Source organism: Hermetia illucens, chromosome 3 (genome assembly GCF_905115235.1).
Source record: "Hermetia illucens chromosome 3, iHerIll2.2.curated.20191125, whole genome shotgun sequence".
NCBI lineage: Eukaryota > Metazoa > Arthropoda > Insecta > Diptera > Stratiomyidae > Hermetia > Hermetia illucens.
In genome coordinates this window covers 54,788,745-54,812,332 of record NC_051851.1, presented here as the reverse complement: position 1 = coordinate 54,812,332, position 23,588 = coordinate 54,788,745, and the positions used below count along the sequence as shown (strand labels likewise).

General features: G+C 41.2%; 1 protein-coding gene across 12 annotated transcripts in view; it reads right to left on the bottom strand.

The window, feature by feature from the left end:
* LOC119651794 (protein lap4) overlaps positions 1–23,588 on the bottom strand; it is a 460,994-nt gene that overhangs the window by 412,123 nt on the left and 25,283 nt on the right. For all 12 annotated transcript variants that reach the window (XR_005249491.1, XM_038055565.1, XM_038055563.1 and 9 more), the window contains exon 2: positions 3,505–3,622. Coding sequence is in view for 11 of the 12 variants with exons in the window: in XM_038055565.1 (XP_037911493.1) it covers positions 3,505–3,622 (118 nt within the window). In the remaining variant the exon portion in view is untranslated. The remainder of the gene's footprint in view (positions 1–3,504; positions 3,623–23,588) is intronic.

Below are 23,588 nucleotides of genomic sequence, written 5' to 3'. Positions count from 1 at the left end.
GAAAGCGACAGCCAACGGCAACAAGTTCGGTGCCACCGTCGCCAGAAACAACATTTCCTAAAGAAACAAAATGGATCAAAACTTTCAACGCTTTTCCCTTTAATGAAATTAAGAAAAGTGCGATCTCCAGTCAGTCTGGGTACCTTCGTTTTGTTAGTGTTTATCTTCAGCCCAATGCTGCTCGGTGTTTTCTTCAAATCCAGAGCTACTTGAACAAGGTCCATGATTCGGTGAAACAACAAACAAATGTCATCAGTCTAGTCGAGGTGTTTGCGGAAATATCTTATAGTTAATTGAAGTCCTCCACATCCCCCAATCAAGGTGTCATGAAGGACGTTACCAATAGTGAGGAGGAAAAGTATCGGTGAAAACAGTGTTCCACAATGATCCTAAGGAACTTAATGATGTCAATACATACGGATGCAAAGGGAAACCTAACAGCTCTCCATCGGTCAAGGTTTCGAATGTCCCTTGATGCGTTTTATGTAGAATGATTTTGGCTAGTATCTCCGCGACAACAAGAGGCACTTCTACAATTGTCGCTCACAAGACGGATGTCATTTTCGCAATCTAAATCATCACTCTTTCTCTCCCTCATTTCCAGCATTTACGAATGAGCCAAAGTAGCAATTCTACAGAAACTGCAGGAGTGTTAGGGGAATTCCACCATCTCACTTCGAATATCGTTTGAATTCTCGCTGAAGTTAGAGAAAGCAAGCACCTTTCAGTCGCTATTTATGACAAGCAGGGAAAGTTTCAGTGCAGTTTGACGAATTTGACACTACCCCTCGCGAATTCCACAAAAATAGAACGTTCCAGAAGATGGAACTGCCTTCTCCTTTTTCGAAGTCGATGCACCCCTTTTAATTCACTGTTTCTAATTAATAGGCAGAGCAGATCCGCTTTCGCTGCCCTGCCCTAAATCTGGAAGTTAAGTTGAGACTGCTTTGTTATTTTTGTGTTGCTATATAGGAATAGCACTGTTACTCAAAGATTCCAAACCATCATGAACATTTGCGACGCAAGATCAGAGTATGCTGCCCTGATATTATTTTAAACACTTGGTTCACGTAGCCATGGACAATGTGATCGGAAGGCGGTAGTTGCAATAAATACGTCACACTTTAAGGAGAGGATGCAGTGGAACCCATTCTCCTAAGATGGCTGCAGGGTCACCCCAAGACCACTTAGCACAGGACAATAGAAGAGGAGTGCGGGCATCTCGGGAAGTCCGGGGGAGTTGAAGCGCATTTCAGCGGACCGGGTATGATGACGCATAGATGTGGTTACCCCACCAAGGGGTGAATAGCACCTATTTATTTATCTAAGATGTGGGGTGATTGTTTCATCCAATGGATGAAACGACGAAGAAACTCATCACTACGAAGCACTCGGTTGTTTTTGTTCTTTTGTAAACGAAGATAGCTGCCTTACGAAAAAAATTGTTCCTATCCAAATTTTCAGTCAAGCAATTAACGCGATTGACAAAACAATTTTCAGTCATACAATAACATTTTGAAAATTTTTACTATTTCTGACGTGATGACCTCTTGATTCTTGAACGCCCCATCCGAGTCATGACTAAAAATTGCTTTGATCTCTCCTGGAAATCAAGTCATAAGTCATATTCCTAAAGGACATCACAGAACTTGGATGACTGAGGGTGCATTGTAGAGTCGAGGGTGGCTGAGGTCCGGAAAACCAAGCTTCAGTATTCCTTCGAGTGAACTAAAAGGTTTTCTGCACCCTCCTTCCGAACGCACTCCCCCCAAACCAGAAATCCAGTGGCAACACATCGAGGCTACTCGGTAGTTTAAACGTATCTGGCACCGTGTGGATCAGGTACTTCTCTGCGACTCTACTAACCATTGCGAACCATTGAAGCGCCGAGGGATAATGATTGATCATTGCAAGAAAGAAGAACGGAGATGACAGGAAATGTCGTGCCGCGAAGAAATTCAAACTATATGTATTATAATCTAAATCTAGCCTCCTTAAAGAAATATAAATGATGCAAGGATCTCTACTCAAAAAGATTTGTTGAAGTTTTTAATCTTCTTTTTAATCTTATTATACCATCTACACTTACCACGCAATCGTGCATAACCCTTACATCCGAAGATGATCTATTAGTTAGTTTATCTAACCATACAAGTGTTACATTTGTCCGAATCTATGTTCTCAAACCTTTTGAGAAAAACTTTGTTATACGTGTGATTGGTTTGAAGCCGATTCAGTTATTTTTCTTCGGAAACTGTAAGCGCTCGGCTAACGTCCGGTTGAATTATGGGTAAAGCAACGGGAATGTTAGAGAAAAATGGTCCTTTAACACGTAATATCGCCAAAAAGTCATCCTCCCACTCTCTACAGGAGTGTTCCTGAATTACCTTCAGAACATCTACAGGGGAAGATTCGACCAAATTTGTGGGACTAGAATCCAGAGCCTTATGGGCTTCTATATGGGGAAGTTAATTTACCGGATGCCGTGCGCTGGCCGAAATTTTAAAGACTTAAAAAGGAGATTAAAAACAAGGACATGCATTTGCCTACTAGCTGATGAAGTTTGAGTTATTTACGAGTATGGAAAGAGTGTGTAATGATAGCAACATTCTCCTCATTCATCCTAAAAGCCACCCTGGCGGCCTGAAGCACGACAGAAGTTCAGCTGTCAAAACCGAACTGACATCCAAGGAAAAACCTGAGACTGGACCAACCACCGCACAGAGACGAATGTGATACGCTGGAAAAATCTTAAAATATGACAAATTCCCAAGGGAAAGTGATCAAGACCCCTCCTCCAGTATGATAATTGTAGGGATATTTGCGAACTTCTTCCGCTGTCACAACCATAGCTATTATCCTGGAACAAGTAAAAGAGCACCTCGAAAGCCTGATCGATCTGAAGTCTTATGTTCAAGAGAAGTATTCTAGGTTTTATTAGAACGGCATACAAGGGCGCGAAGTATCACGTGCTGCATAGTGGTAAAATTTCAGAGAATTTCGAAATTCAAAGCGTCACTCAGGGTGGCATTCTATCTCCAGTACTATTTTCTCTTGGTATCGGTGAAGTCTTCCATGCTTTCTTCGTTGAATGATGTAGAGGAATTCCATGGATGCCATCTTTCCTCAAACGCCTCGACTATGCCAATGTGATTTTTTCTTTTTTCACAGATGCCTCTATACCTAGAGGAGGCAATAAGAGGCAAGAACCAGACCAGCCAGTACCATCGAACTGTTCTTATCTGCATCAACGGACAAACCGTCGAGGGCGTCTCACAATTGGCGTATATGGGTAGCGTTGTTGCTACTAACGGTGGCATTGAACTCAATTAACAGCGTTAAATTCATGCATATGAATTAAGGAATGTCAGGCTCCAATGTTTATGGTAGGTAAGGAAAAACCAATTATTTTGTTTGTGAAAATCACTTATACATCGAAAAAAAATGTATGATTCATATTTTTTGTAACTAAAAAAAAATAAAAAAGCTTAGATCATAACTTACCATTTCTTGAAACGTCCAACTCCACTAAATTTTCGAAATTCTGTATATCTGGCGGTAATCTGTTGATTTCATTGTCGCTAAGTCCTAACTTTCGTAGTCGATGAAGTCGAAAGAAATTCTGAAAAAGAATAGAAGAACGAACAGGTACAATTAATGTTTCCCGTCAAAAAGAATGAAAGAAGTCATCGTAAAAGTCCAAAGAAATGGAAGAAATAGAACCAGTCGTCACAAGAACTTCCAAATGTGCTAATAACATTCACATAGAAAAGAATGCTAAATTATGCTAAGCTGGGAAGCTTAATGACGTTTGATGAACTCGGCGACTAGAACCTCTTATGGAAATTTATTCTACTGTGTAGAGGTGTAAACAACTTTTGAGGAAAACATGGTAAAGATTGTGACTCGATAGGAAAACAAATATGTCTACATGTCCGAAGCGTTTAAGGGGGTACACTGGTCGACAGTTGATATATTAGTTCTTTATGTTTATGTCTATTATATTTGCTATAATACTCGTATGTTTCCCATAAGTACAAATTGATGCCCTTATATGCCTACCTTATGAGGCTTAGGCCGCAAAAACTCTAAAAAAAAGGTTTTGAAGGTCAATATAAATTTCAAATCTACAAAAGATGTAACATCTGAAAAAAGAAACGAGTTTCGCCTACATTCGTAACCACAATATAAAACGCGGCGGCAGTAGTACATAACGTGCAAATCATTAAATTATATTCAAGGTGATGTTATTTACGTCTTACATCTTTCTGGTGTGCATGAAGCGTTTATGTACAAATGTAGGGAAGAATTCGAATTCATTGAATGTGTAAACATTTTCATTAGCAACAAACATTTGAACTAACAATCATGACGATCTAATTGCAGACTGGCTCGAAATTCTTTCGTTACTCCACACGTTTGCGTTCTTTTTAGGAGACATGAGAAAGTGATACTATCGCAGCTACATTCTCATGCTTCTGAAGAAGCTGCTTCAAAATACGACTATAGTAAATTTGACCATGAGTGGCAATCTTTTTGTGGGTTATGTTGATCGTTAATATTATAAAAATTAACATTTCAATGGACAGATATACCAATAAGTTAACAATCAGAAAATATGTTATGAAAGTTTTCCAAGATTTTTGTGAGAAATTGATAAGTTGAAAGCTTGGAGAATGGTAAACTCTTGTGGAACATTTTTGGCGCCAGGCGTTGCGCAATGCTAACAAGAAACCAGAAGCTACCATAAAAACCAGCACATTCCAAGCAAATAATAAAGTAGCTAATTGTTGCACGCACGATCAGCTGCCGTGGAAGCCGGGGAAGAAGCCGGCCAGCAAACTCACCAGATACAAGACTACAAAGAAAACAAATTTAACATACTTGATCTGAAAAAGCCATTGTTTTTCTGAAGCTTGTTAAAACAATAGAAACGAAAACCTGAAATAAATTAGAGACGAGCCAAGGAAAATATACTTTTTTCCGTAAGTCAACAAGAGCACGCCAGAAAATTCCTTCAAATTTCTACACTTTTATTTCTTCAGATAGAATATATCTAGATAGTGTTTGCCATCGGTGCCTTGAAATATTATTTCTTTTGTAAATATTTGAAAATTGATCTAAATTGTTTTTGATTGTGATGAAAGTCGATTAAGTTATGCACTTGTGGCACGTGCGTTTTGAAAAAGAACTTTATTTTCTCATTCAGTCAAATGGAAATTCCTTACAAATTGGCCACAATTAATGTCAGGCGTTCAGGCGCGAATTGCTTCCAATAAATGACATTTCGTATCGAATTTTAATCTCAGTTGATAAACTGTAACATATCGAAGGTTTGCTTTGTTATGAATGTCTGTCAGATAGAGAGAAACTACCTCTAAACACTGTGGACTCTATTCAAAAAGAAAATCATATGGAAATACATATAAAAAAGTGTCCTTACATTGTCAGATTTTAGGCATGATAATTAAGTATGTACTGCAGAGCGATAGAAGTACTGATGTACTTTTTTGCAAAAAAATTAACAAAATCATTGACTAGTCCACGTAGTTGGGACTTGGTCGATGAGCCAACAATTAGCCACCAAAAAAATTTATTCACAAACCTGATACAATGCCTTCAATTGATTCCATGCAAAGACCCCACAAACGAAATTCGGATTATTCTATTAGAACCTGGAACCTGCAACTTCTGTACAGGCCGGCGGCAATAAAATCCTTGTAACAACAGGTGGAGAAGAAACTTTCAAGAATGTGAAACTTTCGGGAGACCAACAATGTGGATACAGGCCTTAAGTTATAGGACTAAAACGCACGGAGAGCCAAGGTAAAGTTGCGGAATGCAACGATCCTTGCTATTTCTGAACAAGTCAACTCACACCTCCCACCTGGTAGCCTCGATTAGCTTTCGCTCAACTTGGTGGTGAACTAACGTGAGCGGCAATAACGACAACAACCCGGCATGGAATGACTGATTTTGCAAACGATTCGGAATAGTTTGCACATGAGCTGACAGCTGTAGAATTCTGTTACCTTAGAACACGCGAGTGATATCTTGTGGAGCTGCTTCCGCTCTGATAATAATCTTGACAGGGCTTCAAGTACGTTCAAAGCTATGATACCACTAAGTTGGCAGTACAGGCTCAGTTGAGATGGACTTCTGATTACCGCCTGATCCCAGCTCTAAACACAAACTCCCATAAGGATTTTTGTCAACCCACGCGTGACCTTTCTATTCACATAGACAAGAGAGGATCATTTGAAGTGACTGCAGTTTCTAGCGAAGATAGCGGCTTACAGCTGGGACCTAAACTGCAATGATAACATCATCAACAACAACAAGAAGAAAAACAATTACGACCACACAACCGACAATAGCCAAAGTTTTTCGAAGGAGCAACGGCAATACACCGCTTCTAGTAACTAAAATGGGAAATTCCACTATAAATCCTTCTGCAAGAAGTGCAAAGTTCCGACGATAGCCTAATGAATAAGTAGAAAGGCCCACTATCCCAATGGAGAAGGTGACTATTAGCGAAAACGGGAGTCACACCTCGGAAGGTAAGAGTTTCGGCAGCCAAAAAGGAGAAACCCCATCGAATTCAAGGTCGGAAAAAAGGCCAAGAAAAAAGAAAGCAAACTCCGAACATCGTAGCCCCCGTTTGTCGGGAAAAAGGGTGACGAACTTCCCAAATAGGCGGAAACGCAAGTTATCCCACCGAAGAGGAAGGACCGCATCTGAAAGACGAGAGTAGAGGGGGGTAGGCTTCTGAACAAATGCAGAGTGGTCCTACGGAAAATGAAGGCTGCCTACCATCGACCAGCGAAGTTTATCTATGAATGTCAAAAGTGGGATAATGGAAATGGAAGAACTGCTGGATCTTATTAGACACCAAGGAAACTCCCTGAAGAGAGCCGAAGAGGAGCTGATGAAAAAACACATCTCCACAACTCCTAGTTGCATAAAACGGAGTGCCCTCAGTCCGCCAGAGGGGACAATTCAACAACAACAATGTAAATTGAATAGCGACGGCAGTGACTCAACTATAGCAAAGCCGAAGTTAACTACGACGACATCAGTGGCAAAGAAAAGGAGAAAGGGCAAACCACCTTCATAAGCCATTCTCATCAAAAGCGAACGAAGAGAGATCTTTCGTGGAAGTTCTTTGAAAAATCCACAACAATGCCAACAACGCTATGGTCGATTTTAATTCTATCGGGCGGACTCGCATCGAAGATGTACTTGTCAAGCTTTGGTTGAAGACCGATAAGAACGAGAAGAGTATGTTCTACGAGATAGTTCAGAGCAGTGATTTCCAGCTTAGAACCCATGTGCACCCTTGAAATAAGGGATCTGGATTGTTTCATGAACACGGAATATGTGAAGGAAGCGATAGAAAGGAATTACCCAGAAGTAGGCAACCTCAAGGCGACAGTTACATCTGACAACTCCAGAGGAACAAAATTGGCCATTGTCACTGCTGCTGAAAAGACAAAGAGTAAATTTTTCCATTGTGGGAAAATAAAGCTCGAATGGATCATTTGTAAGATATTTTGGTTGGTTGGTTGGTTTTAAGTGCTCTATCTACGAGCGGATAACAGAAGTTTGCAAATGGTAGGACAGAAACATTTTGTGTTGCGGGAGTAGCGAACTCGGGCAAAACCTTCGAATCAAAAAAAATGCTGTGTTCTTTGCAAGGACCGCAGTCTGTAAAAGAAGATGTATCTTCAAAGAAAAGTTATAGAAAGTGAAAAACCAAGCAGTATGATCTACATCCTGCAAGTGAATATGCATAGCAGTGCAACTGCCCAGGACCACATAGAGCACTAGTGCAAGAAAAAAGACCTAACTTGTTGCTTCTCAGTGAGCAGTACCGAGATAGGAGCTCATCATCGTGGTATGCCGACATATCTGCCACTGCTGACACTTAGGTGAGAGGTGCGATTAACTTACGAGTGCGGGTCCATGGCCGAGAAGATGGGTTCGTTGAGCAGATGTGACCTTTGTCAGCGTTTACCTCAGACTCAACGAATCTACTATTTGTACGCAAAAATAAAGGACATTTTGATAAGACTCTACGAAGCATTGACAATGATTTTGTGACAAATAACATCAGAGAGTCAATTAGATTTGTAAAAAGGTTTAGATAATTTTGAAACAAAAGCTAAGATGAAAAGACGGGCCTCCTACTTCGTGAAACTGTTGACTCTCTTAGTTCTTCAGCAGTAACGGAAGAATCCCTTTGGAGACATAAGAACTCCTTTCCTGTAGTTGAATACCCTTCCATGGAAAAGGTGGATATCAGCATCAAAATCATACAATCAAAGTATAGAATATTGACAATATACGACTTGATTCAAGAAGTATTGGACAGGAAAAACTTCCGGATGGTGCCCAATTGCTAATCGCCACTCTGAAGGCGCATTTCGGAGAGGCGTAAAGTAAACTTCACTGGTAATAACACTATTCGAAACGATAACAATTCAGTCGCTGCATACTTGGTAACCTCCGGCTCAATCAAATGTAATTCTAAGTTGTATTCTCCTATCCTTATTCTTCCCGTTTGACCAGTGCGGTTTGATGTTGTTGGTTGATTGGTTTTCGGTGCTGACGTTACCACCATATATTTTGTCTTGCCTTCATTGATGTGCAGCCCAAGATCTCGCCTCTATTGCCGCCTGCTCGATCTGGATGAAGGCAGTTTGGACGTCTCGGATCGTTCTTCCCATGATGTCGATATCGTCAGCATAGGTCAGCAGTTGGGTGGACTTAAAGAGGATCGTACCTCTTGTATTTACCTCAGCATTATGGATCATTTTCACGAGGGCCGGGTTAAAGAGGACGCATGATAGGGCATCCCCTTGTCATAGACCGTTGTTAATGTCGAATGGTCTTGAGAGTGATCCTGCTACTTTTATCTGGCCTCGCACATTCGTCAGGATCAGTCTAGTCAGTCTTATCAATTTCGTCGGGATACCGAATTCTCTCATGGCCGTGTACAGTTTTACCCGGCTATGCTATCATAGGCGGCTTTAAAGTTGATGAATAGACATTCCAACAGTTTTTCCATCGCTTGCCGCAGAGAGAAAATCTGATATTTTACTGATTTGCCTAGAGTGAAGCCTCTTTGGTATGGGCCAATGATGTCCTGGGCGCATGGGGCTATCCGGGCTAGCAAGATAGAGGAGAATATCTTATAGATGGTACTCAGCAACGTGATACCTCTATCAGGTTGTCCACAAAGTTTTCGCACAAATCAAAGACAGAATTCAGCAGATAAGTTTATAAAAACCTTTAATTATTTAATCTAATATATAATTGCCTCCATTAGATACGACTTCCCTCCATCTATCGGGCAACTTCAAAATCCCCCCTCTATAAAACTCTTCCCCCTTCCCCTCAAAGTACGTGCGAAGTGCACTTTGGAGGTCAGCTTCAGAAGTCATTTTTTTACCATCCAGAAAATGTTGGAGGGACCTGAACAAATGGTAATCAGAAGGAGCAAGGTCGGGACTATACGCAGGATGACTCAAAACTTCCCAGCCAAGCTCACTCAATTTTCGCTGAGTAGTTAAAGATGTATGCGGCCGGGCGTTATCATGATGAAAGACAATATTTCGCCTGTTGACCAATGCTGGTCGTTTCGAACGTAGCTGGGTGTTTAATCTGTCGAGCTGCTCGCAGTACTTATCGGCGGTAATGGTCTCGTTTGGTCCCAAAAGCTCGTAGTGTATGGGGCCACGAACGTCCCACCATATACTGAGCATTCGCTTCTGCTGATGAATAGACGGCTTTGCTACCGATGGACCCGGTTGATCTCGATGAGTGTAGGCTCGTTTCTTCGCTACGTTTTCGTACACAATCCATTTCTCATCGCCAGTTACCAATCGATTCAAAAAAGGGTCGTTTTCGTTCCGTAAAAGGTTAGCGGAGCAAATTCTCACTCTATCGGCCAGATTTCGCTCAGTCAGTTCGTGCGGTACCCACTTTGTGCTCTTCAAAACATATCCAAGACGCGTAATGGCTACTGCTACTCCTGATTTTGATACACCGAGATCCTCTGCAAGCACACGTGTCGAAAGAAAAGGATTCGCTTCCAGTTTGTTGCGCAGGATATCGTCGTCAATCGTATAGGGTCTTCCTGAGCGAGGTTCATCTTCAAGTGTCAGGTCTCCGCTGTAGAATTTTTCGAACCAATCGTAAACTGTCCTGCGCTTTACCTTTCCTTCACCGAATACCTTCGACATTTGAAACTCGTACAAAATGCAATGACGAAAATGTACTTTGTCGAATTCCATGTTTATCCTTGAATATCCTTCACAACACTGATCCTTCAAGGATAATTTACCATGCATTTTATAGTTAGGACTCTGACCTTTCCATTGGGATATCACATGTTGTACCTGCTGTTTTGGTTTGTCTGCTAATTGCTTTTTAATTGTCACATTAATATTTGTGCGAAAACTTTGTGGACAACCTGATATAATTGCTGCACTGTGTGATATCTCCCTTTTTATGTATGAGACAGATAATGCCTCATTTCCAATCGTCAGGCATTGATTCGCTGTCCCATACCTTGAGCACAAGTTGATGAACCAATTGGTGTAACTGGTCGCCTCCTTATTTAACCAATTCATGTAATTGCATTGGCTCCTGGCGACTTATCAAGCCACAACAGGAGCCTCGAACTGGACGGACTGCACAACGACGAAGGAAGAACGATTTGCGCATTTTCTCATGGAACGTGTGCTCCCTGTACAGAGATGAAGCTGCTGAGCAGCTAGCCGATACCCTGTCCCAATATAGGGCTGATGTAACAGCGTTACAGGAGATGCGTTGGACAGGGATCGGTTTCCTGGAGAAGAGTCGCTACACCATATATTATAATGGCCATCCAGTAAACCATGTGCTCGGAGTAGGTTTCTTAGTCAGCCAAAAAATGAAACCTGCTGCTCGGCTTTGAAAACATAAGCAAGCGGCTATGCACTCTGCGCTTGCGAGGCAAATTTAGAAATATAAACCTCATTAACGTTCACGCTGCTACAGCAGAGTCGAAGAAGGATACCTTCTACGAGGCAGTAAAACGAACCCTCGAAGGCTGTCCCAAATATGATATCAAAATCATTCTTGAGGATTTTAACAGCCAAGTAGGGAAGGAGCCCATATTCAGGCGATACGTTGGTTTCTATAGCTTACACCAAAATACAAATGATAACGGACTGCGGATTATCCAATTAACAGTGTCACACGAAATGGTTGTTGGAAGTGCCTGGTTTGCGCGGAAAGCGGTCCACAAACATACATTGAAATCTCCAGTTGATTGAACGCCGCCACCTCTCAGCCTTGATGAATGTCAGAACATATAGGGGGGCCAATATAGACTCGGATCACTATCTCATTGGCATGATGCTCCGAGCTCGAATAACAACACCACCCAGAATTGACAAATATTTGGAGTTTTCTAGTGACAATGATTTCATTTCCAAATGCTAACCTTAACCAGCTATTCGAGTCTTAAAAGGTACCAAGTGAAATAAAAGAATGAGCTTTTTGAATCATCATCAAATCCAGATGACTTTCCACACGTGCCTTCAGATGGATGATGGTAAAGAGTTCGCTGTTTAAATAGGAAGCTACAAGAGGAAACCGCAGCCACAATTATCATAGTCATCTACCAAGTGAGAGAAAAAATAAATTTACATATTCCGTTTTAAAATCATATTATATTAACTAAAGGAATATGCAACTCATATTAAATTTCGAAGAAGTTTCCTCAACTTATTAGAAGGCTTTGAACTCCCCTCAGGTGCTTATAACGATTAGCTCTGGCCAACTATGCAGGTAGCAGGAAACCACATTCATATACATACGAATACGTTCGTTACCTACATAGTGAGAATATTATAATTAGTATCTAACGAGGAATGTATCCACTTACTTTATTGCTAGAGCTATGCTCGACGTTAACACATGTGGATGAAGATATCGTGCCTTCGGAAGTTATCATTATCATCGTATGATAGTTTCCATGCTAACTACGTACAATTCGACAACAAAATTATAGTGAAGCTGCGCAGTATTTTTTAGTTCTCTTCTATTTCACATCTGTCTAGTTATTCACTTGAAAAGGACATTTCCAAACACGAAAAATAGCCACGAATAATATGATCTAATGATATTAAACAGACATCTGAATGAATTGTATAAACTTTGGACGCTGTCAGTTCTCTAATCGCATGACCGTTTTCCTAAAATGTCAGCAATGAGCGTAATGCTATTTCACCATGCTTTACCAATCAACCGTTTGGAGTCGTCCATTTATCAAATAATAACACCTCCTGGAGAAGATATCAGCATGTCCCTACAAACAATGCAACATTCAGTACAATGCAAGTTTTCTTTGTCTATCGTACCAAGTGGTCTCATCACAGGCACCATTTGAGTTTTCCTAAAGTATGTCAACAAATCCCAAAGGTTATAGACTCCATTGGACCCATCCACTCTAATTCCGTTATGAAAGATGAAATTGTATAAAGTCACGGTATGGTGGGTTGCCTTTCAGACAACGGACGACCATCAACGCGGCCCAGAACGATTCACCTCATCAAACTCATCTCATATTTCAGCTGAACGAGCGAGTATTGTATTCTTCTAGGCAACGTTGGCCGGTCTTCTACTAATGACAACGACGCGTTGACCAAATAACTTCGTGAAGTCTTTCAAGTGCGATTTGTCGCTGTCGCTTCCTTCCTCTAATACACACATCATGGCACCTGGAACGGTGGTGAAGTTCGAATCGTTTTTCAGATTCTCAGGTCGAGCCACATTTGCTGTTCCAGTTGGTTTGATTTTTTCTCGTTCACCTTTTTGCACTTAATAGTGCGCGCATTTCTTTCATCTTTGTATCTATTCTAGAACGACGGATATGGAACTCTTAGATTCATGCTAAATTATGGTGATTTCGCTGGGTTCTTGACGGTCGATACATTTGCAAAAAAAAATCCATGAGACAGGAGGACTAGTAATGATGGGTTGGAGAGTCATGAAAATGATAGTTTGTGATATCTTAAGTTAGTTTTTTATGAGAAATGAATGGTTGACTATGAAGTTGGTGAACGCTGCTGCTATCTGTTAATGGGCGGAAATCGGCAGCCATGGGAAAATATAACATGCTCGGAAAACAGCAATTTACAATTTAATATTTTCAATTTGCAAGATTTTCCTTGGATGGATGGATAAAACTTCGAATGAATTCGAAAGGATCTTTTATTGTATAAAGACAGACTAACAACTTGGTATCATTAAATAAAGTTACGGTTCAACAATACAATGTCCGACAATGAAATGTTTCGCACTCCCATCTTGTTTTATTGTGTCTCCTTAAGGGAAGATGACGATATCCCTTAGTGGCATCCTTTGCGGCATATATAGTTAAAAGCTTGAGTTGATAAAAGACCTGTTATGATATATTTGAATTCAAAGAGAGGAGGGACGAAGTAATAAGGAAATAAGAATTCGGATTACATGTTTAGGGGCACTTTAGCTAATAATAAAAATGCTGGAGTTGGTGATCTGAAGGATGATCCGCTGTCCGAATTCCTACAACGCGTAAAGCCGGTACTGAAATCGCATCTCTCGGGGAAGAATAAAACAGGCACACTAAATATATCCGCTATACCTTCACTGGCATATGCGTTCGGAATATTGCCAATGTGAAGACCAATCTGGAAAACGTTTAGCGGCGGATGCAGGCTACTAAGTCCAAACTCTGCCATGGAGCGGATGAACCTGCCTCGTGACATCGGAAGTAGGGCTACGCGCAAAAAGCAAGCGAGTCCCTTGCATGCGGCTGTTTGTAAGGCAGACTGCTGCTGCTGCTGCGGACGCCACTTAACTTGAAGAATCGATCTTTCAATCCTCTGAGTGAAGTGCAGTCAAACCAAAAGCGAAGGCAATGCACCGTAAACAAATGAATTGGCAGCCATTTGTCGAAGGGATGGCTGTGTGCTGGGGAGGTTTTTGCTGAAACGGAGGGATTTATGTGTGCCATTCAGGACGCGTGGTCGCCAACCAAGCTTATAAAAAGCTCATCACGAAATAGCGGGTGGAGAATGACCAATGCAGAATGTGTAGTTCGGCGTTAGAAACTTTGGACCATCTCATTTCTGGCTGAACCGTTATGGCACCGGTGCAATACACGAACGGGCATAAAGCTGTATGTAAGGTGATCCATCCACCCATCAAAATTTTGAATAGAAGCATGGGCTGATCACGGGAACATGTTCGGTTTATCGATATGAGCCGCAGTTCTGTTTACAGCATGTACTGGGACCGGCAAATTCTAGCTGATCGCGATATATCGCACAACACAACGAATTGACGTGCTGTTAGTTGACAAGACGGGTCGCTCCGCGTATATTGTTGATGTTGTTATCCCCCATAATAGCAACATCGAACGCAAATACGTGGAAAAGAAGGTGAACTATGAGCCACTAGTTCGGGAAATGAAGGAAATTTGGCGTCTCGAGAAAGTGGTTGTAGTTCCCATAATATTGTCAGCTACAGTTATTGTACCAACGCCCCTCATCCTCACCCCTTGAAGTCCTGGGACTCTCACACAGTCTGGTTCAAATCATGCAGAAATATACCATTCTGCAAACGTACTCGATGTTGCGGGGAGTTCTCGACGGATTTTCCCATTAGCCACCGGCCACCACCACCAGTGCCCTTTTCTAACTTAAGTAGGAAGGATCGTCCGAGCCTAAATGATTGGCGCTTAGTGCTAACATTAGGAAAAATCCACCATCTGCCGAGATTGTGACAACTCGGAAATAACAAAAATATGATGCAGATTGAAGTGTATAAGAGCAACCTAGACGGAAATGTGGCAAGCATGGCGCCATGCCCGGGATTACTGCAGTTCCTTACTAAGGCAGGCCTACACCGGATACCGGTCATTACGCAGTTGATGACGATGGTGATGAAGCTTTCTAGGGGTTACTACCATAACCAACTCAGATAATCAAACAAAGCTAAGACGACTGTCCATATCCAGTTTCGAAACAAATCCTTTCTGCACAAACGAAATTTAACCACAAACTTCCTTAACGACAGGATAGTGCTCTAACCCAAAAAAAAACACTAAAAATGGATCGAAAGAATTTGGACGAATACAACCTAAAACAGATTTGCAAGCGCTCTACAATTATGAATGGTAAGTAAGGATGATTCAAGAACAGTTGCATGTGCACCTTATGAGCGGAAAAAGAATTAAAAACCCGTCATAAACCAAGCTTATGCGAAAAAATCACAATATACAATATACACAATATACATCGTCAATATACAAATACAAAATGTTGACCTTCTCTAACTTTCTTCATTCTTCTGTAACTTTGTTAATAATATTTGCATTTCCTTCAAACCTTCCAAAGTTGTGCAGTATAGTAGTACTTATAATGATACTTCTAGGATAAACTTAAGGAAGTTATCAGGTAAATTTATAAAATATGGACTTATGCTTATTATTAACTTTATTTGAGCAGGTATCGGAATGGGCTTATTTTCAGGCCTATAATTTGTAGTTCTTTTCAGATTTTGCGGTTGATTAAGTTGTGAGAACGAGACCTGTTACTTCACTTTTCGGCGCACACTTTTTGATTCCTCACTCCTCTGTGTTTCAACCAATATCAAATATAAGATGTTCTGATAGGGGAAATCTATCGAGACAAAAGACTGCCAACCGCGATTTTCTCGCAGCTGCGTATCTCATACTCCCCGCCTACAACGTCCATCCAATCCCAGATATAGAGCAACTGGAATTCAACAGTCACCCCGTTTTTAGTCAGCTCGATTGTTTCAACAAGTATCATCAATTGCTGTTGAGCGAAGACAGCAAGCTGCTAACAATAATAGCACTCTAAGACCTTTGCAGATTGAGTCCTGTATCAGCAATTTTCTAATGTTGAGAGATTCTCATTCTGGCGCCCGAGGCTGGTTGGCAAGACGTCGAAAATAAACAAAAAACGTCATATGGCACCGCGCATATTCGAGCGGTGAGCGAAGATCGAGCATGTCATATGTCGTCCTTTGATTGCGTCACTTTGCTCGCCGCTGTCACAACCACTTTGCTCGCCACTATTACAACTACTTTGCTCGCCGTTCCACTATTTAACGAACAATCTCCACTTGCGCCAACGACAACATATTTGCACCTACAATTGACAAATGTCAATTCTACATCTCATCAGTCGATTAGTTAGGTGGCGAAAACACAGACAAAAGCATCAGCGAAGATTCAGCGTGCATGATGGGGATCGACAATCTTCGGAAACCGGCCGATTAGAAAGGCGTGGTGCTAGGCATAGTCAACTACTATCGAAAGTTTATAAACCCCAAGTATTAGCTGGACACGCTTTAAGAACACATTCTTCACAAAGATACGATAAAATGGTGAAAACCATCAAGGGCATACTCAAAAGTCCATTCCTGGCAAACTTTGACCCACAACAAAAGCTTGCTCTTGCTGCCCCTACATCGCTACACAAATGCGAAGAAGGAAATCGTCTTCCATACGAGCAACACACACCGGAACTACATATGTAGAATCAGATTGAAAGAAGTCGCTCGCCCTAGTCACAGCAGCACTAACTCGTATAGGGGTACCGATTCACCATATTCTTCATAATGATCACCACCCAGTATTGGCGCTCTTCAACCAAATCATCGGCAAGCACAATATACAAAATACTCATTTCATTCTTCCTGTGACTAGAGTTAACTGTCAGAGATAATTTAATTAACTTTAAAAGCAATTTAACGTCGCCATTGCCAAGTAAAGCCCTTCTATTGTTCCATCAACAATATATTTAACTAACTTCCGATGTTTTAGACCTCAGAGCAGTGGCCTAATGATTTCCAGTACCACCGCGGAAAAATTTTTCTCTGACCTCTCATATTGATTTAGTAAATGTGGGGTGTCCTTTGAGCACCCAATGAAGGATTAGTCCAATGACCATCACAGGACAAGAATGCGTTACTTGGAAGGAGAGCAAAAAACCATTGAACTGTCTGTTGAATATAAATTGCTTGCCCGGTAATTCACTCCATTGAATAAATCAAATTCTCGAAATACGTGACACATCATCTGAATCAACTCTGAAAACTTAGTCTAAGAGAATAACGACATGACGAGCTTTGTGATCCTGACATCGGTGGATTCAACTTACACTTTTAATATATAAAGCGAATGACCGTATTACCTAGGCCATATATAGTGGATCTCCCTTTAAACAATTACAAACATCATAGTCAGCTGGGATGCGAACACGGGATTCAAAGGTAGGATTATGAGGCTAATTACACCGAATGATTAGTCACCAACTTTATCAAAACCGATCCCAATTCATCCCAATAGATCAAAACCTTTAGTTAGGTTGCATCCTAGTGTCAATGTAAAGTTTGGCAATAATGGTTTAGTTCCAAACAATATAATATCGTCATCTCCGGGAACTGCGGAGAGAACTAAGAATGCAGTCACCGTATTCTCTATTTGTCAAAAGCATGTGAGAAAATTTGAAATGGGTGTGCCAGGGATCTGTTAAAGTTATTGTTACAAGAAACTTGACAACCACTCTAAAGCTCTATTAATACCATCCAGCAGCTAGCGTGTCCAGCACAACACAAACAAAAGCATTCATACGATCCGGCAGGAGGCGTTCCGTATCCAGCACGGAACATGTCAGACAAGGCATTGTAGCAGCCAAGAATATTCGTCTACCGGCATGAATTTTATGGCGGAAGAAAATTATTGCGCATGTATGTCGTACCCCGCATCCCAGTTGGACCTTATCCAAGTAAAGTACTTCGTTCTTGCATCAATGCAAACTAACGAGAAATGAAGGCTTTTAAAGTTGGTATCCCAACTACCGTTCTTTCTGAATGTCATATCCATATCCAAACTGATGATAAATTCACACCTAAAAAAGGAAAAAATTTGTCGCAACACTACTTTTTTTGCTAAATTACAAATCAAATAGAAATTCGAAATGTACTCTGCACATGGAACCACTTTATATTTGCGAAAATTACATATGAATTCTTGAGAGGTACATTTTGAATATATACTAACCTCCGATAGAAAATTCATGCGCATATCTATGCTTCTTCGATTCCAATGGAATGACTTTTCAATTTCCCTAGTGGGACACTTTCTAGCACGGGGAAAATATTCTTTGAAAGAATTCTGACCTGTGCTAAGATGTGTCTGTGGAGATCGAGAAAGCCTCTTGCTTGATCGTATTGCTCAAGGACGCGGCGAGCAGTTCTCGGTCGTAGGTGCTGTAATTCCTTTGAGCGGGGTTTAACTGTCTAGAGAAGAAGCTCAACGACTGCCAGACCTGATTCACCTTTTGGTGAAAAGCAGCACCTACTGCGATGTCCGAGGCATTAACATAAACGGCTAGGGGTGCATCTTGTCTAGGAAATGCCAAGAGTGTAGCATCAACCAGTTGTTGAGATTTATCAAACGCGCGAACAGCCTCTTCAGACCACACAATCTCTCGTGTGTCCTTTGTTTTGGGAAACGATGATAGAAGTTTAGCATGCCCAAGGCCGCCCAACACCAGTCCGTTTTGAACGCGTACTTGTCAAATCAACTTTTTCGAGTTCATAAAGAATCCAAATATCGAGCTTGTTTATGTTTTCAAGCTTCCTTAGGTGTAAGTGAATAATAACGTTTTGACTAGTCTGAACCGGAACCATGTTTGACCGGAGTGAAATTTTTGAGTTGAATCTAAAATTCAACCAAATTTCTCATAAACGTCTAGAGCATAATCGAAGGGAATTCAAAGAAACTCTATTTACAATGCTCCTTGCGATTCTTAGCTGAGGTAACCCATTTTTTTCGAAAAACGAGTTTGGACTCATAGTTGTCTTGGAAACTTTGACGCTTTAACTTCGTTTGTATTTCATCAAAAAACCAATCCGAATCAGAACCTTTCGCTGGAAAATGCCATCAATAAGTGGTAAGCTATCAAAGCCTCAAAGAGCTTTTTTTATCCAAAAGATGTTTTCATTTGATCAACCTACTTTCGACTAACCATATCCTAAATTTCAATCAACATCTATGCCTACTGCAACTACAAGCGTCAAAGAAAAAGTCAATATTGGGACAGACTCTTGACAGAAACACAACCACAGTATCCGCCACGTTCGTCCCCATTTGAATGTTCCGACGTCATCGTTGCACCAGAAAACCTTTCACCCACCTCATTGCCAGTTTGACTTCCGGGTCTCCAGGCTAAGAAGATACTTCATAGGAGCTTTCACATTGACTCCGACTATGTATCAAGGGGATTCTCACGTTTATCGTGTCGTTCCCACAACAATTACCACGAAGTGCACGTTTTTAATTTCGCCTGTAATCATCTTAAGATTGAACTCCGACAATTTGTAATCTCGTCTCTTTCTCTGGGTCTAATGGTTCTGTGATTGTTATTCGCCTGATGTTTGTTGCTCTTGAACTTGTATTAGTCAACGACGAGCACGACGAAAGTAAATCAGATCTTCCAGGTTCATTAAGTAGTTAGTTTTAAGATTGAAGTGCAGAGAAAAAAGGATACGTTGTTGGGCTGCCAGTCGTAAGGCAGTTGAGAGAGTAGCAATCAAATGAACGAGGAAACTGAGAATGATGTAAGTAATTTATGGGTTTTTTGTAATTGAATCGACAAAATGCACTTTTTGGTTTCAACATAAGCCTATCGTATTCAAATTCAGAATATATTGAAAATGACTTTTGCTTAAAAAAAATACTCTATGCAGCGTGATATCGGTCGAAACAACCGACAACACTGTCTCCTCAACTCAATTCACCTTTCTAACCATAAACTTCAAGACAACCAAAGCACCGAACATTATTATTTCACAATGTTACAATGAAACACGAGATTGTGATTTAATACCATTTTTCTGCTGATACCAGATCCCTCATCTAATGATGGAGCAGTGCACGAACGATTAAAGAGCATGCGAAAATTCTGTCATTTCATGCAGCAATCTGAATTCATGGCAAGAAGACTATCTCCATAATGTTCGTGGCGGCCAAGCTAGTTGGTTATTTGCATACCGAACGTGCTTGAATCCATAACACATATACCTTCGAACTAAGATTATATCTAGAGTCACTAGAGAGTCTCAAACTGAAAAATGATGTCAATGGATGAGAATTCACTTTATCAACAATGCAAGCATGGCTAGAGTCTTTTTTGCACAACTGGAAAATATTCAGGACGAAGAAATTCATAAACTGATTGCATTTTGTCGGAACAGTAAACGGTGACGGCGCCATGAAGATACTAACCCAATTGCATACTCTCCTCTCGCCAATTATTAGATAGCCGATGAAATGGCGTGGTAACTTTCCGCTGGTGCCTAGAATGTGGCAAGGATAAATATGTAAATGACCATGCATAGGAGAGAATGTGTTGTGCAAGAAGTAAACGGAACAGAAGAGCAGGAAAACTGTCGAGATGAAAGTAAGGTCCGGATCCTACCAAATCTATGTATCATAGATAAGGACTTGGAAGTACTATAGAAGCATATTCAATTTTTATATGCAAGAACAGGACCAACAACATAAATTTGCAATAAATTCGAGAATAAATATTTCCCTTAATAAGGAAAATTGGAATTCTTAACTATATCGAGGATTTTTAGAAAAGAAGGATTGAATGAAACAAACAATGCCTGAGAAATAAGAAATGAACGAGATGAGAGCTCACTTATATTTCTAAAGGCATTTGATTATGCTGAAAGCCGAACTGGAAACGATCTAATTTTATTGAAGAGTATGTTATTAACCCGACATCACACCACGCATAAGCAAACTGCTAGATCAAGTTTAGGCTACTCCTCCCACATGTTATCCTCCTACGGTAATAGACAAAGACCATTCGTCAGTGCTCTCATTTTATATAAGATTATGACATATTAAATATTAAGTCAGAGATAAACAGCTGTTCTCCTGAAAGTTCTTTTGGTGACCCAACTACTGGAGGAACAACGAACTTTGCAAGTCGCATGTTTTGGGCAAGTCTGGTCGCGACGATCGAAGGAAAGCACACAGAGACTGCGGGAATGCCTATATGTGGTAAACCCATGCGGTAGGGCCTACATGAAAACGCTGCAAGAACCACCTCAAGTAACCTGAGAATTCTGTCATACTGTTTCCAGTCCACTAAAATACCGGAAGAAAAATGGTGGTCCAGCTCAACAAGTGCGTGATACCTCCATTATCCAATGAAACCCTATTGGACCTTTGGAGCAGGCAACGAAGAACTGACCTTTTCGCCCAAAATTTTCGAAGCGGGTCTCAAAGAAGGAATGCTTCCTATTCAGTGAGAAAACCCAAAGTTGGTGCTGCTTCCCAAAACCAACTCAAAATCAAACATCATATCTCCCCATCTGCCTGCTGGATGCTATGGGGAAGATGATGGAAAGACTGCTACCCGTTGTCAAAAGTAGCAATGGGTTATCAGAGCGCCAGTATGGATTTCTACGTTGGTGAATCTTTTAAAAGACGCGTTGAGTTCTGGCGGCAATTGTGCCGTGTTGGCATTGGATGTGAAAAATGCACTCAATTACGGCAACTGGATCCGAATTAAACGGGCGCTGGCAGATGCAGGAGTTCCTGGATATTTGACGAGGACGACAGAGTGGATTGTCTTACGAGACGGATATGGGCCCAAAAAGGATACATCCATATGGGGATATTACAGAGCTCTCCTGCTGTAGAATCTCATATAAAATGGGGTGCCTGTTCTTTGCGGATGACCTAACTATAGTTGTTACAGCAAAGCACTCAGAGGTCGTGAAAATCTACGCGACAGATACAGTGAGAACGATAAAATGCTGGCTAGAAAGAGCTGACCAACGAAAACGGAAACGTAGAAAGAGCACTGTGAAAGTACAAGCCGGTAGACGCCAACTTGGAGGAGTCTATAAAGGATCACTGGGCAGAAACACGGGAAGCCCGACTACTACATCATCCAGGTCCACACAGAACAGGGTTGCTACAGGCAATATCTGCATCGCTTTGGACTGTGTAATTCGTCGTATGGCATAGCGAAGGATCCAGAGCATTTGATGCTTCACAACCCAAGATTCACGATGTAGGGAAGGAATTTGAACTAAGCGCTTGGATGGAGCGTTAGTGCGGAGAAAATGGCTGGAAAAGATGCTTAAGTGGAAAGAAAACCTTCTCTGCAATCGCAAAAATACAAAACGAGCAGCTGAAAGAATTAAAGAGGAAATTTGAAAGGAACAGAAACACGAGTGTCTTAAGGGAAAGCCGTATCTAAATGGTTATCCCTAGGACTGAGGCTGGAGTGACACGGGATTTTTTCGCAGTGCGTATATAGAACAAACTAGAAAATTAGTTATAAGGGGAAACATCTGAGGGTGGCAAGAGATTTCACCAAGAGATAGCGAACCCAAAGTAATCTAAAGTCGGCCCTAAAAAGCTGAACGTTGGGTTTGTTTTGTAAGCGTTTTAGACGTCGGTTTTTTGTTACTAACTGGAATGTATCCGGATAGCTGAGTGGTTAGAGAACAAGGCTGGCATACGGAAGGTTACGGGGCATTTGGGGATTTGGGATTTGTATCATGATTTAATGCCGGATACCAGTCTACTCAGCTGTGAATAAATACCTGAGTCAAATCAGGGTAATAATCTCGGGCGAGCGCAATGCCGATCACATTGCCTCCTACAGGGTCCTGTAATCATGTAGTGTACCATTACGGTTTGGAAGGAAGTGCTCTAACACATTTCAAGGCGCCGATCCAATTGGATTGTTGCGCTAACGATTATTATTATTATTAACTGGAATCACTATCAAAAATAGTCCATATCCAATCTTACATAATTGACAGTAACTTATGGAAAACTGATTAAAGGCCAATTAGAAGTAAAGCCGATTGTCTTCCTGGAAGCGCGGATTTCAGTCCGATTAAGCATCTTTGGGAAGAATTCGCTCGACCGATATATACCTACAATAGTTTTTGTATTCCATTTTTGATTTGCGATTTTGGTCTTGAACTTTTCGTTTATATACTCAGAACATATACAATAGCTGTTTCTTAAACTTGGGAGGAGGAACCGCCAAAACTGTTGTGAATTATGTAACTAAAAAACTACTCATTCGTCTGCACTCTGGGAGCGAGCAACAATTCGTCGGCTGTGTTGTCGCAGCGTGAATTTCGTCACAGATTTCCTGGCCGTCAGACACCAACTGGACAAGCACGGCCCCGGGGCAACCGTTCTGCTGAGAATATCGCTGCTGTTGCCCAAGATGTCGAAAAGGAGTCCGGAATACCGATCAGACGAGGTGTCAGGCAGTTGGACATAAGCCGGCGGTCCCTACGCAGAATGTTTGTGGAAGATTTGAAGATGTTCCCTTACAAAGTGCAGACAGTGCATCCACTGCTAGCTGTCGATCGCCAAAAGCGTTTAACCTATGCTGAAGTCATCCTGAACCTCAACGAAGAGGACGACTTTTTATCAGAGGATCATTTCCATCTTAGCGACTCCG